General features: G+C 40.2%; 1 protein-coding gene across 1 annotated transcript; it reads left to right on the top strand.

Moving 5' to 3' along the window:
- Window positions 1-348: 348 nt before the first annotated feature.
- On the top strand, window positions 349-6,489 carry plppr3b (phospholipid phosphatase related 3b; the record flags this gene model as incomplete). Its single annotated transcript, XM_081358283.1, has 7 exons — window positions 349-429; window positions 836-1,021; window positions 1,319-1,448; window positions 2,120-2,315; window positions 2,537-2,594; window positions 3,104-3,277; window positions 5,221-6,489. 7 exons carry the CDS (start codon window positions 349-351, stop codon window positions 6,487-6,489), a joined length of 2,094 nt encoding a protein of 697 aa, XP_081214409.1.
- Window positions 6,490-19,580: the final 13,091 nt, after the last annotated feature.

The raw sequence follows: 19,580 nt of genomic DNA, 5'->3' as shown, positions 1-19,580 counted from the left end.
GCGCATAAGGTCTATTATGTTAGTCCATGTGTGTAATATCTTTATATGCTTTACATGCTATATTGCAATTAAAAAATGTGAGCAGCTATACATATTTAAGAAGCTATTAAGCATTTATTTCTTATGTTACACTCACATCCACATTACACACATCCACATTTTTGTCCAATCAAATGCTCTCTAGAATAAATATGTGGCACTCCCTAATACCGCCTACTGATTAGCATTAGTAATTAGCAAATCATAGTTTACGGCTATGATGTGCAGTAAATAAACTGCACTTGTCAAGCCTTGGGGTCCTTTAAATGAACTCATGTGTTGACAGAATAACTTCAGAAGACCACCACCATGATGACTGCACGTGAAAAACTTAAGAAGAAACCACCCAAAGACAGTTTGACGCTGCTACCCTGCTTCTATTTTGTAGAGGTACGTGCCATCAATTATTACCCATTTAATACTTCAGTAGAGCAATTAATGTCTCAGGTGATTACATTATGCACTCCAAATAACTGGCTCCTCATTTTTATTGAAGACATAATTGAAAATGCATAATAGCAGTCAGTTTGAGTGCGTTAGTGGGTATACCTTTCAACACACTGTCAGCCCTGGAGTACAGTACTCTGTGTTGACATTTAACAGCCATCTGCCACAGTCACTCTACAGTAATTCAACTGTGTTCTGATGTTATGTTTGTGTATTATCAATCTTTAATATCTGTTTGTAGGCATTTTAGTACATTTTAAAATTGAAAAAGGCTCTTGCATTTATTACATTGTAATAAATTAGTAACTACCATGTAATTACACATACTCTCCCTCCCCTGAGAAAACAGCTACCCATTGTGGCGTCCTCCATGGTTTCACTGTACTTCCTGGAACTGACGGATGTGCTCCAGCCAGCGCTGGTGGGATTCCGCTGCCATGACCGTTCACTCAGCATGCCCTACGTGGACAGCGGCGATGAGCTCATCCCTCTACTCATGCTCCTGAGTCTGGCATTTGCTGGCCCTGCTGCCTCTGTAAGATGATAGCAATCATGCCAACTTATTGTATTTAAATGTTTCTAACATTTGTGACCTAACTAGTCAGGGTTATTAACGTCAACTTGTGCACATTGTTCCAAAGAAAATAAAATGATTTACCTTAAATGTATTAACTTGCTTCTCCAGAGAAAAGACACAACCTTAGGTTAAGTTATATTTCTCTACATTTAATATCTGAAATAAGTGTACTATATTTAACTATCCTCAAATTATATTTAAATAGGCCAAAGTAAAAATTTGGATTAACAATCATATAATTCTTGTTGTGTTCAGATCATGATGGGTGAAGGTCTGCTGTATTGTATGCAGTCCAAACTGAAGGTCCGTCCAGGGATTGAGGGAAGCATCAATGCTGGTGGATGTAATTTTAACTCTTTCCTGCGGAGAACTGTTCGTTTTGTTGGTATGTAACTATCTTTTCATTGTAAGGCAATTTTGTATTGCAAAAAGCAATGTGTTGTATGCTAAAATTGGCTGAATCTGAGGGCTGTGAGCTAAGAATTTTAGTGTGGATTTACAGTGTAATCCTGGTCTCCAGTTGCTTTACACTGTAATTTTTATATTTTTAAAAGTAAATGTATTTTTTTTAACTGCATTTTGTGACTCAGGAATCTGAAAGGAGTTGTGTTGTAAACATATACTGATATAGCATTTTTATTGAAAGAAATTACAAGAAATCTAGAAAAATCATTACAATTTTTACATATATATATATATATATATATATATATATACTGTATATATATACAGTATATATAGCCGACTCACCTCCGTTCATCGACAGTCTTTACTGCATCCCTTCGCCACCCGACTCCTCACTCTCAGCTGGTTCCTATCCCAGATAATCTAGGTTTCAGGCCACATTCCGAGCTCGGAGCGCTCTCCCGGACAGCATGCGCCAAATATGCATACTTTTTTACTCTATCTAATTATTTGTAAGTGTGAACTTGTGAAATCCGAATAGGAATGATGCAGATGAATATTATGTAACATGAGTCATGCACAGAGTGTTACATGGAACTGATGAAATGAATCATCAATGTTGTATCCCTCATGATCTGTCTCTCCTTGTAGGTGTTCATGTGTTTGGGCTTTGTGCAACAGCACTGGTTACTGATGTCATCCAGCTAGCCACTGGCTACCACACACCATTCTTTCTCACAGTGTGCAAACCCAATTACACTGTCCCAGGTGTATCCTGTGACAAGAACCCTTACATCACCAAAGACATTTGCTCTGGCCAGGATCAGCATGCTATTGTATCGGCCAGGTAATTGAGTGTTTTGTTACAAAATTACATCTAATTATGTGATTAACTGTGATTAACTTCAACCTTGTACAATCACCATTTTCTTTTTACCTTTTGTGATTTTCTTCCTGTAGAGCACACCACAATCTCCCCCCTTTTTTTTAAATCTAAACATTTAACATTGACTTCTGCTGCATATCTTGTGTAGGCTTACTCTAGATGTTTGCTTTCCTTTGTGACAGGAAAACCTTCCCTTCCCAGCATGCAACCCTCTCTTCCTTTGCTGCGGTTTATATTTCAGTAAGTCTCTTCGACACAGTGTTAATGTGTGTTTACTCAATGTTTACTGCAAATACTGTTTGTATATAAACCTAATAGGCTAGTGCTGTAAATTCCTAAAAAAGTATTTAAAAGAGAGTATTTAGTACAGTTTAAAGTGATTGTCCTGTAGATAGAAATAATGACCAACCAAAATAATATTGAATTGTACTTTAGATGTGCATAGAAAAGACACGGCACATGCACTGACACATGTGATAGATTTCAACACTGCTCAAGTTTTTAAGACATTTAAGGGTTGATTTAATATGCTCAGTTGCATTATGTTCACTAGATTAGTGGAAGTCTAATTATAAGTAAGCACTTCACATTTCTTGGTACTTAGCAGGATCCACTTCAAGTGACAGACATGGAGATAAGTTGTTACTTCTTCCCACCTTGCGCTTGTCAGACTGTCAGAAGCTGTAAGCCAGCTTGTTATTAATTTGCACATGACAGCTGGAGACCTCTGCTGCTCTCTACTCTTCTAGATGTACTTCAACTCAACAATCTCAGATAGCACCAAGCTGCTCAAACCCGTTCTGGTGTTTGCCTTTGCCATTGCGGCTGCATTGACGGGACTCACTCAGATTACCCAGTACCGCAGTCACCCCATCGATGTGTATGTTGGGTTCTGTATTGGCGCTGGTATTGCTGCGTACCTGGTGAGTGATTGGTTTTCTGATGTCTGTTGTATCAGTGGTGTAGTGTTTTTGGACAGCCATCCCCCATGTAATGTCATGCCATGTTGCTAATGAGCTTAATGTGTTTTACCCATGTAGAACATGTTCCTGCATCAAAATCCTTGTTGGTTTCTGGCACAACATTACAACCAATTAATTCGATTTTAGTGTTTTGAGTTGGGCAAAACCTGGGGATAGGGACTTCAACAACATTCAGCAAACTATCTGTCCCCTCAGGAATAGGGCTATGGCAGTTTACATTTGACATTTGTTAATCCTAAAAAAGGATGCAACTTAAATTGCATTCAAGCAATACATTTTACATGTATTGCCTTCTAAGAGAGACAATTGCTGATTGGTAAAGTCATTACGTCACTGCAGCTGCCGTTAGAAGCTCGAGTTCACATAGAAACCTGAGACTCGCGCTTAGGACTTGCGTATTGGCTGGTCTAGCCTGTAAAGTAAGCTTTTTTAACGCTATTTGAGCATAAGAAACAACATTTATGAGACAGTTCTTGTCAGATTTTGTTGCTTATTTGAGTTCTTCAAATTATTTATTGGTGAGTTCTGCAAACAGTTTTTGAGATTTTAGGATTCCCCCATTTAAATAGATAGGACTTGGTCTTGGATGCCCCGAAATAGCTGCCCGGAGGTGTTGCAAATATGGCTGCCGAGTGGCTATACAGGCACACCTTTTGATGGAGACGTTGATTGAACATTGATCCAGGAACACATTGATCCTACTTGGCTAAATCAAATTTCTGGATAGGTTTTCAAACTGTTCTCGGAGCCTCCCCAACACTGCACATTTTGGTGCACATCTGCTTCCTGGACTACACTAGGAAGACTGTTCCAGAGTTTAGGTGCTAGATAGGAAATGGATCTAGGCTACTGCCAGCAGTTTATTTTGAAATTCTAGTTATTATCAACTGGCCAGAATTTTAAAATCACAATAAACGTGAAGGACTATATTGCGTTAAGAGCTCGCTCAAGTACTGGGGAGCTAAACCATTTAGTGCTTTGTAAGTAATTAGCAAGATTTTAAAATTTATACAATGTTTAACAGGGAGCCAATGCAGTGTTGACAGAACCGGGCTAATATGGTCATACTTCCTGGTTCTAGTAAGATCTCTAGCTGCTGCATTTTGGACCAGCTTGAGTTTGTTTATTAAGCATTCAGGGCAACCCCCCATTAGAGCATTACAATAATCTAGCCTTTAGTTCATGAATGCATGAACTAACTAAGAAGTTCATAAAGTCATTACTGCTGTGCTGTCTGGAAACATCTGGGGTTGAAGCTTTATTTCTCGTTAATTTAGCCACTGTATCAAATAAAAACCTAGGGTTGTATTTGTTTTCTTCTAAGAGGGTAAAAAAAGCAGTTTTTAGGCCTGTCTTTAAGCAACCATGCTCTCTTTCCACGAAATGCTCTCTATTTTTCTGGCTGCTCTCTTGAGGGCTCGAGTGTCATAGAGTACTCAAGTAATCAGCTGATGAGTTAATTCAGCCAGGTTACATAAGGGTGACACCCAAAATGTGCAGTGCTGGGTAGGATTCAAGAATGGTTTGAAAACACCTGCTGTAGCTTAAACAGTATCAGGGGTAGCCTATCGTGTTCCTGGAGAGTTCAGCTAAAACCTAATCAATACAGCTGGTAACCAAGGTGTTCATGATTACTTAAAAATGACATGCATGAGTGTTGATGCAGGATTGAAACTGAAGTTAGCAGGAAGGTAGCCCTCTAGTAGTAGGGTTGACTACACCTACAGTAGAGCATGGCACAAAGCCATTTTGATACATAAGGAATGCAGAAATGGGGTATAACATATTAATGGAATCTAAGTCACTTTGGATAAAAGCATTAACCAAATGAGTGACTGTGATTTTGCCAATTAGAATTATGGATCCATTCCATTTTATTCCAGGCTTTCCATGCTGTTGCCAACTTCAAATCTCCTGAGGACACTGTCATCCCTCAACCCCCTCCTCTACAGAAGGATGCTTTGAGGGCTCTGGCCCAGCGAGGTCATGACTCTGTCTATAACAAGGGCCATGCCTCTGAGAGCAATGAGGAAATCACATCACCAGCATCTCTAGATGGGTTGAACCGTCCTGTGCAGCGAGAGAAAACCTCGTTGGGAAGCTTAAAGAGGGCCAGTGTGGATGTGGAGCTACTGGCGCCTCGCAGTCCAATGGGTAAGGAGACCATGGTAACCTTCAGCAACACATTACCCCGTGCTACAGCTCCAGAGGAGCCAACAAGGCGTCTGGTGACAGTACCTGTTCCTGTACCAATGGACCCTATGCGGTCACAGCAATTAGTATCTGAATGGAAGCAAAAGTCAATGGAGATGCGAGGTGGCAGCTTGCCCGATGAGGACACCAGCGAGCAGGGCTCAGACGGTGGTGACGACACGACCACAGAGGAGGACAGTGTCCATTCTTCAAATTATTCGTCTGTTCCACAAACTACCAAACCAGCCAATCCACCTGCAGGTGCAAGAGTAGTGATGCCCTCTCGTCCCCCTGGGCAGCCAGTTCCCCCGCCTGTATCCCCTAAAAGCGCCAGCACTCGAGCCAAATGGCTGTCCATCACTGAGAAAAGTGGTGCTAATATTCCAGTTATCAAGGGAGGAAATCAGCCTCGGATCATGCAGGTCATTGCCATGTCAAAGCAACAGGGACTCCTGTCTGGATCAGCAAAATCCTCTGAGACTTCATCCTCCTCTGGTACCTCATCTATCACGGGCACAGAATCATCACCCAATCGCTCGGAACGTGAGAGCGGTTCAGGCATCATCACCGTTGATGCCCATGCCCCCCACCACCCTGTAGTTCGTATGACCTCAAATCCAAATAACCCATGGGAGTGGAGAGGATCTTGTGATGGAAACATGGCAGAGTCATACGAGCTCAAAAACCTCAACCGTGAGAGTTCCCGCAGTTACCGCCATGTCAGGAGCAGCTCTCCTTGTTCTTCTGCCAGTGAGGCTGACCACGGGCCGCCCCAGCTCCCTCAACCTCCCCAGCCACCACTTCCCCCTCAACTCCCACCTGTGGGTCAAATCTCAGAAGGTCGCAGTCTGCGCCGCAAGACCCCTCTAGTTTTGCTGGACAGAGAGGGCAATCAGAACCACACTGAACAGGAAAACTACTACAGAAAGCTACAAAGCGGCAGGCATTTCAAAGAGTGACCATGTGCTAACACTTTTTTGTCTTTTAGTTTTAAATTATTTACTTGATTCTATGAGGAATATCTGAATGACCGGATTCACTACACTTTGAGTCAGTGGAGCTTTCAGGAGAGCTTTCAGGAGATGCTGCTTCTGACGACTTAAGAGCACAATGGTTTTACCCTCTGATGGTAAACCAAACTATAAAAATTCATCATAAAAATTCCTCTCAGCTTTATTGTATTACATTATCTTTATATTCTTAAATTCCTACAAGGCAGATTCGGGTTTATTTATATTGCTGCTCTTTTTGTTCATACTTGACTTACATAAACGTGTGACTGAGATGTCAAGTCGAATTTATGTGTATATGTGTTTATGCACGATTGTTTAGTGTATGTTGTAAAATGAAAAAACAAAACAAAATATTGCCTTGTAACCTTCATGGTGAAAACCAAGTTAAAGTGTTTTGTTGGCTCTTTATGAATGATAATTGCTTTGTAAAAAGGTAATGTCCTTCATCCTGCATCTGACTATAATTGCTGATACTGCGTTCTGGACACTTTGCAAATATACTAAAACATTCTGTGAAAAAGCAGTGGAAATATGGAAGCACTTTAAATAAGCACTTATGAATTACTTCATCTCTTTGTGTGTTAATAAGTAAGGTGAAATGGTATGTATGTCAGGTATTCCAAAGGAATATTAGACTGAACTGGACTATTTTTTAAATTCATCATTTACCTTACAGCTTAATGGAGTACACATGAAGAATTTACTGCAAGTCCCACATTGTATGTCACAATGAGAATTTTTTCCCCAAAATAATTTTTTTTTTTTTTTTTTTTTTTTTTTTGTTGCTGTAAATCACAAAAATTATTTCTACAAACTCTCTGGGATTTATATGTAATAGTTAGCGATCTCCTTGTCATGCTGTTTCCCAGAGGTTCTCCTCTAAATGAACTTGATGCATGTTATGTGAGTGTCGTCAAGGTGGAAGTGAAGCCTTGTCAGTAAAGAATTCCAATCTGTTATAATGTACATGTGCAGCTGTCACTGCAGGTTGAATTCTGTGTGTATCAGCTCTCTCTTTCCGGTGCTCTGAGCTACTCCTGGATCTCTGTAGATGGTTGTCCTTAATGGATGCTTCATGCAGTTTCTGATAAAAGACAACGTAAATGACAAAAATAAAAAAAAGCTGCAGTAAATTACAATGTTTGTCATTTGTAATGCACTGCAAATCTTTTCTTCAAATTATAAAGTGTAAATCTGGCGGCCTACAGCAGGATAGTGCTGGAGATTTTGAACCAGTTAGGCCATGATGTACTAGCCTGGCAAGCCAGACCTACATCAAGATGTTAGGTCTGGAAACTCACCATAGTCACGGCTCAATCCGAGGGGCGGGATAAACGGCTGTCTTTCAAATTCCCTCTGCACGCAATAGGACAGCGCTTCAACCAACCGGAGCGTTTTCCCAACAGCGGAGCTTAGTTGATAGATTCAACTTTTGCCATATCTGGCTGGCAAAACGATGAACACATCTTCCTTTTTTTAAGAATGACTTAAGTGCCGTTCTTTGCTCTTTTCTCAAAGAAAAACGTAACTCCAAGTCCTCCAGAGTCGCGGCCAAAGCCGATTCGAAAGACCGTTGTTCTCCATCAGCAGCCGCCATTCTTTGTTTTCAAGTAGCAGCAGCCAGGTAACCGTCGCAGCTCTGTCATGTATGTTAAGCTCAGCCCCCGCCTACTCTATACACAACATGATTGGCCTGACCTAATCTGGGTTTTTGCAGCGAGAAGGTTTATTGAGAGTTGCTAGACGTACCTGGCTGCGAAATACATTTTGCTGCCGCTAGGGTGCGTCTAGATTTCTAGGCTAATGATGTACATGAAAGGTAAGCAATTCTGTGCCGTTTGGTTTATAAACATTACTTATAAACAATTAAAAATCACAGGAAGGCAGTTTAGTGGCTACAATTCATAGTCTTAAATCTGCCAAGCAAGACAATGAACATGTCTTGCTTTCTGTCTTTCAGTGACCTCAAATTAAATTCTCATTCAAAGAATGGTGCCTTTTCACAGTGTACAGTATCATCCTCATCGCTGGAGCATTAGCAGACACACACACACACACACACACACACACACGCACGCACGCACACACACACACTTTTGGCCTCACTTCTAGCAGCAACTTAATTCTCATAATAAGTCTCCCATCCAGGCATTGGTCAAGCCCATCCATGCGTGGCTTTAGTAAACCAGGTTAGAGCTGCAGGGTGTCAGGAGCTTTAATGCAAATAAAAAATAAAAAAAACCTCTCGATTGATGCGAGGAGCTTCTTAAGGTTGGCCCTCACAGACCCCATGATGTCACATACACAAACATACACCAAACATGCATTTCGTATTTCTGTCAGCAGGATACAGGGGAATAAAACAAAAAAAAACACAAAAAAACACTTCACCTGTGGAATTTCATGGGAAAAGATAAATGCGACCGCATCATCAAATTTTCGATGTGTGTGTGTGTGTGTGTGTGTGTGTGTGTGTGTGTGTGTTTGTGTGTGTTGATGTAGAGAGTAGAGTACATTGGCTCTGGAGGTATAAATGCTCACTTCAATATTTACAGTAATTAACCAAAAACATTAAGCAATAAAATACTCTGCAGATCTGCAAAATGCTGTGCTTTTAAGTTGGATTCAAATATGACAAGGCAGCATTTAGGAACTGTTTTTTAAATAGCTTGATTTCTCATTAAAACTGGATTTTTTAATCTCTCCACCAGAGATCATTTGTAGCCCAGAGCATTTATACTAGCATTTGCAAGACTTGCTGAGGTCATACTTTAAAATCTTATTAAATGCAGATTAAACCAAAGCACTGGCAGTGCAAGCATTCCTAAATATAAAATGAGTTTGAATATGAAACTTTCATATGCAGCCAGGATGTCATTAAGGGCAGGAAGAGAAGAAGAAGAAAAAAATCAGAAGACTTTTCAACTATTCCAAAGTACACTATTTGTAACAGATTGTTATTTCTTAGATTAAAAGAACACAGGGGTTTATGAGTAATGATTATAGTGATTATACCAAAAAAAAAAAAAAAAAAAAAGATGAAACAGACATCTATGAAGCCTAGACAGCATCCCACACTTGGGGTTTAATTATACTGTTGCCATGCAGTCCTCTGAGTGAGTAGTAGTACTGCAGAGAAGCACAAATGATGTTCTTTTCTCCTCTAGAGGCATCAACAATTAGCTTTCTTTCAGTCCAAATGAATGTCAAGCAGCCTAAAAATATTTTAAAGGCACTAACTTTTAAAGATCTGTCAGTATTTCACTGCTACATTTCAAACACACAGCAGATGTAATCTGCTAAATGAATAAGGGCCAGATTTGCTAACAGCTTGCGCCAGCGCAAACCCACTTTTGGGGTCAGAATTTACTAAAGACACGCAGTGAAAATTAGCACTTATTGTATTTGCTGGAGTTTCCCTTTCAGACACATAATGTATGGGAGGAGAGTATTTAAATGAATCATGCTAGGTGATTTACTAAGGTTTGCGCTAGTCAATTTACTGGTATTTGTGCCATTATTTGTGCCCCTAAATGTTCTGTAAATTAAACTCTAACAATTGACAGTTGAATTTAAAGTAGTTGTCACCGTTATGTTATATTAGTTTCTGTTTCCATGGACTTGAATCTGTCTTTTTTGTTCAGATTCCTGCCAGTCGTTTTTCTCTTTGGTTACCATCACTATTATTAGTAGTAATTATCATTGTTTGTGTTCCTACTTGAGTTGTTCCTTCACCTGCACTCCTTGTCCGGTATTGTCTGTGCATTAGCACACTGTCTCGCATGTTGGCTGCCTATTTGGATTTATCTATTAAACCTTGTGTTACGCTATCTTCATTGGAACTTAAAGGGGGGGTGAAATGCTATTTCATGCATACTGAGTTTTTTACACTGTTAAAGAGTTGGATTCCCCGATTCCCATGCTAAACATGGACAAAGTTTCAAAAATAAAGTTGTACGTTTGAAGGAGTATTTCTGTGGCAAAAATACTCCTTCCGGTTTGTCACAAGTTTCGGAAAGTTTTTTTCGAGTATGGGCATGTGTGACGTCAGATGGGGCGGAATTTCCTTATACGGGTCCTAAGTGCACTTCTCCCGGAAGGGCGTGCGCGCACCCGTAGACCAGAGCGAGAGAGCGAAAGCAGTACGCCCATCAAAGCCCTGTGCTCGGCTTTAGGGAAGTATTTGCCGGATTTGCAGATCGTCTAATGCTTAAGGATGGAGCAGTCCCAATGATAAAGGTTCACGGTCGTACGTTGGAACCGCAGGTGGTGAGTAAAACTGCTTCAAATGTCTGTGTGTTGTTAGCTATCGGCGCGTAACAGCAAGTAAACAGTGAACAGCGCTCGTGATTCTTTAGCTCCGCCCACACAGCACGCCTCCAGCCGCTCGTTTTTTTCCGGAAAGACTCGGTACAGCCTATCTTTCTTTTATAAATATAATATAACTAAAGACTTTTTGGAGATATGAAGGATGCAGTACTACTTTATAGGTACTCAAGATTAACATGAGATTGACTGAAACTGAGTGTTTCACCCCCCCCCCCCCCTTTAAGCGTTACAGTACCAAAGTGGATGCCCTAGTAAATCATTTCTTAGTTGATTCCAAAATGATCATTAGGCAAATACACACTGCTTATGTAATAATGTTTTTTTTGTGTCAAAAAGCCGATGGTTCACCTGCATCAGTATATGCTTCTTCCACCTAGTCAACTCTGACGCCTACATACGCTCTCCAAACACGAGCAGTGCCCACGCCATCCACTGCAACTATCGTGAAGTCTGCGAAAGAGCTCACCAACAGAGATCTGGCTGTTGCTATGGTGACTGGGTTGAGCAGTGGGGGCCTCCAGTGTGGAGCAATTTATCATTTTAATAAGAACTATGTGTGTGTCAAGGGGTGGGTCTGGGCTCACAATCACATAGACATTCAATTCATTTCATTACACTGAATGCTTTTGAAAGATGAGAGGTTGAAATGGATTTTGAGCACTGATAAAGTTTCCTTTATTTTCAGCTGCGAGGTGTACGGCTAGGTTTATTATGTCATATCTGATGTAATCATTTTTCAAAAGACTAAAGGAAAACGAGACAGAAGACTCTATGGAATAATGTTACGTAGAAATGTTATTCAATTTAAAGCTGTCACTTTGCTTCATTCCTTTTCAATTCTTCTGTTGATGGATGAGAGATGAGATGGAAATTTTTCTTCTTCTAAAATCTTATCAGATGATTTACAAATGGGTTTTGGATATTTAGACCACAATATATTTCTCATTTCATCAGCCTGTTCTTCATCTGTTGGCATGAGATAACTTGTCCTCATGGATCAAAGTATACAGGAGTCCAACAATAAAGGAAAATAGATAAAATAGTATCTGCTAACTCAACCACCCAAATACACACCAACATACAATATCTTAATTGTTTTTTCCTCATAATTAATCATATTCATGTGTCTAAAATAACTAGAGGAAGAATGAAATCAGTCGTCTGCTGTAAAGGAGACAGCGAGTGATGACTTTTGCTCGTCCCTTCAGTAGGCTATTCAGTTTACTCAACCTGATTAAATTCACGTTGATTAAATTTTCAAGAGCTTTAATGAAGACAGCAGCCCTTTGATCTCCAGGTGCTTCAGCTGCTCATTGTGACTTTTACTGGGCTTTCGCACCAACTCAGGTGGCCAAATGTCACACTTTTTGCAGAGCTTTGAGGAGTGGACCACTTCTCAATGCTTATGACTCAAACAGGTATAGTGGACTTTACTGGTTGGTAAGGGTTCTCGACTGGTGAGCCGTCAAAATGGGTCACACCGAAAGTTTGGTAACAGTAAGAGATTTACACTTTTAAAAAGAAAAGTGTAAAGAATTTTACAATGTTACAACATATTTCTAATTCAAATGAATGCTGTTCTGTTGAACAAGTGTCACGACTACCAGTCCCGCAGTCTCTCTCAGTAACCGCCAACGGGCGCCCTCACCCGAATACTGACTGTCTCTCGAACTCCAAGTCCCACAATGCCTCACTCTTGCACTGATCCCATTTTCACCTGTGAGTAATGATCACACACAGCTGTTGCTCATTCCCAGCCCTATATAAACCACACTCACAGCACACTCTGTGCGAAGTCAGAGAATGTCTAATAGGAAGAGAATTGGCACTCTCTGCTTACTTCCGGGCAGGGGCGTTTCTAGGTTTTAAAAACATCAGGGGCTGAGCCTGAAACATCAGGGGCTGGTGTGGGTAATAAGATAACATGATTCGACACAGAGAATAGTGTATATTTTAGGCCTATATGCAGGGGGCAGACTGGTTAAAAAATTCAGTCCTGGCACTGTTGCCACACCAGCCCATATTACCACACAGACACACACATTAAAATGTGAAGTAGTTAGGGGGGTTCGGGGGCATGCTCCCCCGAGAAAATTTGGATTTCTCGGACCTACATATGTGCATTTTAAGGTGTTTGAAGGCCAACATTTTTTGATAACAATTATAGCTTTAAAAGCATGTCAGTGGGCAGTATACATAAATTATTTGTCAAGCAGATAACAGATTCTTAAACATGAGAATGAGGATAAATGTTGAAATGAATGATCCACACTAGAAAATGGAAATGCAAAATGTTTCTGCTTATAGTTGACAATACACAATCACATATTCCAAACAGGAATGGCCTTAAATGAGAAATCTTTCAAGGATTATTTTGAATAGATGTAAACTTTTTAGCATTAAAGTTTGGTTTCAGCAACTTGTTTCTTTCTTGAGTTAATCAATGTTTTTGGCACTATTAAATCAGTTAAATCAAATTTCAATTGTTCACTCATAAAGACAGTCACTTGTCACCACCTACTGGCTTAATGATGCAAGTTGCGCAAACACGGACAAGCGGAGTGATACAAACTGTGAAAAGGCTGATGCTGGTGAAATATTCGAACACATTCGAGGACCTTATATAGGCTACATACTGTATCAGAGTTAAATAGGATAGGAATACATTGTAATGATGTTAATCAAGCAGCCTAAATCACAGGACTGTGCAGCAATATTTAAGCTCATTATACAAATGAAATAATACAGATCTAGACAAATTGGGCTGCTTATAGTTAAAAGAATGTCATGAACGATCATTTAGGCTAGATGTAGGCCTATTTTTCACATTTTTGGTCACAAAATATTTCGTCAGTTTTGATGACTTTGCAATATTGCTAAAATATTAGAATATTAAAAATGAAAAATGAGTAGGGCTACGCCAAAATGTGTAACTTATGTAGCCTACAAAGGAATACAAAAGCCCCGACATAGAGTTTTGACGCAGCTTTAATCTCCCTTTTGGTTATTTCAATACTTAATTGACGACAGAACACGACGTTACATGCTAGTAGTTTATTTTGCGTGATACAGGGCGCGCCGCATTTGCGCGTGATTGAAGAGTGCGCGCCGCGAGCAAACGGCTGACACGACAGTAAGTTAGTTTTTCTGAGTTTTACTGACATATAGCCTGACAACATCTGGCCTGACAGAAGACTGTGCGGCGGTGCTGACTGCGTTATTTTTTATTATTTTTTTAATTGCTGTGAGATTGTTTGCTGTTGCGCGCAAATCCTGGAGATGAACTTGGATAGCTAAATCGCTCACGTGGTGCGTCTCTGTGTGAGAGTAACCATAGTAACTTTGATCTGCTTGAACACATTTTAATCGTCTTTAATACATGATTGATTCCGAATGATATATTAAAAGACCCGGTCAATTTTTTTTAAAATAAATACTAAATTATTAAAAAATAATAATAATTATCAATAAATTCAATTTTTTGAGATCCGGGGCAGAGCCCGTCTACGGAGAGCCTGCCCACTCCCTATTAAGCTCTATTGTACCGAATTTTGGTTGTAGTACCACCAGAGTTCCACTGGGGGCGATCGCCATGAGTGCAAAATGAATGGGAGTCAATGGGGCTAGACAGCTAAATGTGTCTCTTTCACCCGATTGCCGTTGATAAATCTCAAATCTGATTGTAGATTTTGCAAGTTCAACATGGGTTTTAGGTCGAAAGTTGAACGAACGAGTACTTATGTCCTTTCGTTTTCTTACAGGTTGAGTTGTTGTTGCCCATAACACGCTAGCATTCTGCTAATGAACGCTGATTGGTCAGTGAAGGACTGATTACGACCAGAGATACCGCTTGATGGCATCGTGTCATCCGCAGCGGGACCAGAAACAAACAAAACAAAAACTCTTCTAACAAGTGTGTTTACCTGTGTCAGCTGTGTTGTCGATGCCTCGAGAGAAAAGAAAGTGCACAGCGCGAACGGACCAGAGTGACTGAAGGATTGCCGTGAAGCAGTATCTCTGGTCGTACATGTATATGACGTCATTGACACTTTAAAAGACTTTTTAAAGCAAATACGTGACTCAAAAAAATCTAACACCCAGCAATGTGTAATTTATTTGCATCTCCTTTCGAATACAACGTTCAAATTACAAGACAAAAAATTATATCCTGAGAAAAGTGGATTTTTATTGGTATAGCGCCATAGACCTCCATTCATTCTGCACTCGTCCTGTGAGCGCCCTCATATGGAATCAGAGAGGAACTGCAACCAGTTCAGAAGCCGGAAGTGTACTGAGAGTGAAACTTCTCGCCATATTAGACATTCTCTGTCCGGGGCTATAAAAAAAACATGCCCATGCCTAACGACGCGCCTGCTTCCGGGTTCTGGATTGGTTGCAGTAACACGTCTCTGTCCATGCGGGGGCGCTCGCGAGCGAGTGCAGAATGAATGGAGGTCTATGGCGAAAAACCCTCAAAACCCACTTTTCTCAGGATATAATTTTTTGTATAGTAATTTGAATGTTGTATTCGAAAGGAGATGCAAAGAAATTACACATTGCTGGGTGTTAGATTTTTTTAGAGTCACTTATTTGGTTTAAAAAGTCTTTTAAAATGTCAATGACGTCAGAATGCTGACGTCATTAGCAGAATGCTAGCGTGTTATGGGCAACAACAACTCAACCTGTAAGAAATAGAAAAGAAATAAGTACTCGTTCATTCAACTTTCGACCTATAACCCATGTTGAACTTGCAAAACCTACAATAAAATCTGAGATTTCTCAACGGCATTTGGGTGAAAGAGACACATTTAGCCGTATAGCCCCATTGACTCCCATTCAGTCTGCACTCGCTCGCGATCACCCCCAGTGGAATTCTAATGGAACTGCAACCAAAATCAATACCGTGAGCGCTGAGCGAGCAGGTACGAGTCGAAAAAGATGGATAAAGCAAAAAAGCTATCGGGACTAAAAATAGAAAAAGAAAGAGGGAAAAGGAGATGGCGTGTCAACTGATGCGCCAGCAGCTAAATAAGTGGATGGTCAAAGGCAACCGGTAGGATTTAAAGTGTGACGTCCACGCATGTAGGCTAGGAGATTCCCAGTGGGCCGACATGCTTTTTGGGCCGATACATCTAATAGGCTATTTTTTTTTTTTTTTTTTTTGTCTTTGTCTTAATGGACTACAAAACTCGTACATCGACGGCCCATTCGTTTTATTTTGTTTTGCTTAATTGGCGGCGCTGGGTTAGTGCCGTTGTAGCTAATACATTGGTAAAAAAAAAAATAGATATAAATTTATTTTATTTATTTATTTATTTATTTTTCATTACACACGTAGATCAGCGGTAGCCTAGAAATCTAGACGCACCCTAGCGGCAGCAAAATGTATTTCGCAGCCAGGGTAGTCTAGACACTCTCAATAAACCTTCTAGCTACAAAAACCCAAATTGGGTCAGGCCAATCACGTCGTGTATAGAGTAGGCAGCGCGGGCTTAACATATGACGACAGAGTTGCGACGGTTACCTGGCTGCCACTTGAAAACAAATTATGACGGCTGCTGATGGAGAACAACGGTCTTTCGAATCGGCTTTGGCCGCGACTCTGGAGGACTTGGAGTTAAGTTTTTCTTTGAGAAAAGAGCAAAGAACGGCACTTAAGTCATTCTTAAAAAAAGGAAGATGTGTTCGTCGGTTTGCCGGCCAGATATATGGCAAAAGTTGAATCTATCAACTAGCTCCGCTGTAGGGAAAACGCTCTGGTTGGTTGAAGCGCTGTCCTATTGCGTGCAGAGGGAATTTGAAAGACAGCCGTTTATCCCGCCCCTCGGATTGAGCCGTGACTATGGTGAGTTTCCAGACCTAACATCTTGATGTAGGTCTGGCTTGCCAGGCTAGATCAGCGGCCCATTGGTTCTTTTCTTGATTGACACTGGGCTGGCCCAATCACATCTTTAATTTGAAATATAGAAATTAGTACAAAACTAATTATGAAAGTTTCCTTTAGTTTTCAGTGCATTTGTTTAACAATATATGGCTATTACTATCATGGGACTAATATTATAACTATTATTATGTAGTAGTGTAATGTAGACAGACACTGTTACTAAAAAAGGTTTGAATTTTTTCTTTGTTTAATTTGCACACTGAATATGGGTTGGAGCTTTTAATTTTGTGTGGCGCCAAAATTGTTGCTGCATACACCTCTGACACTGGGTAGTTGCGCCCCTGGTTTCACTGTTGTGTGCATCTCTGAGCGTTGTCTAGAAAGTGATCCTGCCTGTGTTAGTGACCCTTGCTGAAACTCTCTCTTTGATTGTCTGCTGCCTGCCCTTTGACCTTCTGCCTGATTCCTGGATCTTGTATTGTCTGCTGCCTGCCTCTGACCCCTTGTCTGGTTCCCTTTACGCCTTGCCTGCCCTGCTACACTGATCTTGCTGGTATTGGACCCTTGCCTGTTGACTTTGAGTAATAAACTGTTGCAAATGGATCTGACTGAGTCTGATGATTTACAACAACAAGAATCCTGGAAAAAAGCATCACGCTTTCTACAAAAATATTAAGCAGCACTTAACTGCTTTCAACATTGATAATAATACAACATTTTTCTTGAGCACCAAATCATCATATTAGAATGATTTCTGAAGGATTCATTTTGAACAGATGGTCCCAATTATATATTTTTAACTAATTGTAATGATTTTGCAGCACTTTATAATTTACCTACAATAACCATAAAACTTCTAAATCAAATATCCATTTTAACACTTCTTTCTTTTTCTTTGAGGGGACTCTATTTGTCTTGCATACAGCAGGCGTCATTACCTATATGTGTAGAACTGATGAATTTAGACTCATTACTGTGCTCTATATGTAATCATTCACTAAACAGTGTGTTAAAGTCCCCCTGTGGTGAAAATCCAGCTTTTAATGTTGTTTATATGTCTATGTGCTGTTTTTAATATGCTTTAAGACAAACCATGTGCAAATTCACAAGTCAACACCATTGCTGAGTATTTTCTTCTTAAAACTGCAGTGAACCAAAGACAGTCTCAAAAACGCGGTTTGAATTCGCTGGTATTTCTGACGTCACAAACTACCTTGTAACCAATCATGTCAACATGTGATCATCAATGATTGGATCTCTGAGCTGGTGTGAGTGAGTGGAGGCGGGGCTAATTAGCATATTCATAGAACCACATACTAAATGAGGCAAGGGTGTAGAGTTACATTCAAGCTATTTTAAGGCATTACATTTTTTTCAAGGAAAAAAAAAACGTTTAAATATGTCATTTTGGTGATCAAAGATGAGTTTTTAAGGGATAAAATTATTGACTGCAGGGGACTTTAAAGGCACAGTATGTAGTTTTCGACGCTAGAGGTCACTTATTCAAAACAATAGTAAAGGCATAGCTTTATGACACCATGGGTGCTTCTCAATATCCCTCCTCGTCTCCTCTCTCCTCCGTCCTCCATCCTATGACCCGGAAACCGATCGAGCTCAGCCATCTTGAAGGACATCTCAATTCTCTAATTGCACCGCGAGGAGTCGAGGATCGAGGATACACAGGTGCATCCTATGCGGAAGAGTTTTATCGACTAAAACGTGACGCACGTATAAATTCTCCTCCCCCTTCACATCGGTCACAATCATTTTGATTTATACTTTACCTTTGCAGTTTATATAAGCCACACATCTCACATATTTCAACAGGGTATCTTGCTTTATTATTATTTATTATGAATTTCTTAAATAACCAAACTTCAACAACATGAGGGCAGATCCTCTGAGCGCTGCTGATGACGCGGTGAAGTGACGCTCGAATGATCGAGTATTCCAATGTATAAAAAAAGCTTTCATTCGATCCCTCCGTCCTCGCGTCTATTCCTTGCAGCATCTCCTCGCATCCTACAGGGGGTGGAGCTGAGACGCGAGGAAAGGAAGCGAGGAAAGGAAACGAGGATGCACAAATAAGAATTGAGAAGCACCCCATGAATGAGTGTGGAATCACGGGAGTTGTCGCCTTCACCTCCACAGCCGATGGAATGCTACAGTATCTGACGGGACTCAGGCACAAATCATGTTTATGGTTGAGCTAATGTATTAAAGTTTTATTAACGTTACTGTGTTATGGGAGAGCCTGGGACATTTTATGTTGATGTTTTAATTATGCTTATATGCTGCAGTAGGCCGCTGCCGTTTCTTTAATTTTTGTATTTATTTTACGATTAACATTGTTTAATGTCCGCCTCCTTCGTCCCTAAACTTGAACAGTTACAGTAACGTTTGATCACTTATATTCACATAATTTTATTTAATTCTAATGAAATAGCTGCAAATGCTGAATTAGCCTACTACTCACTTTATTTGACGAATTCAATTTTATTGCTGATTTCTCTGGATTTAAACATTGTAGGAATCCTTTGGGTTAATGTAAGTACACAAGTACACTAAATATACCATTGTTCTAGTGGTTTTTGGATATTTGAATCCAAAAATCTTACATATTGTGCCTTTAAGCATGTCATGTTAAATTTCACTGTGGTCATGTTTCACTGATAGAGAACAAACAATACCTTAAATCTGACTTCAAAGGGGTTTTTCTATACATACAGCTCAATTCTTCAAGGTTTGGCAAAACAGCATCATGCTGAAATCAAATCCTCCTCCACACAAACACACACGGATGCCGCAGCCATTTTTACCCCCA

The sequence above is a fragment of the Scardinius erythrophthalmus genome (assembly GCF_964197995.2).
Source record: "Scardinius erythrophthalmus genome assembly, chromosome: 25".
Classification (NCBI taxonomy): domain Eukaryota; kingdom Metazoa; phylum Chordata; class Actinopteri; order Cypriniformes; family Leuciscidae; genus Scardinius; species Scardinius erythrophthalmus.
This window is presented reverse-complemented; position numbering and strand designations above follow the sequence as displayed.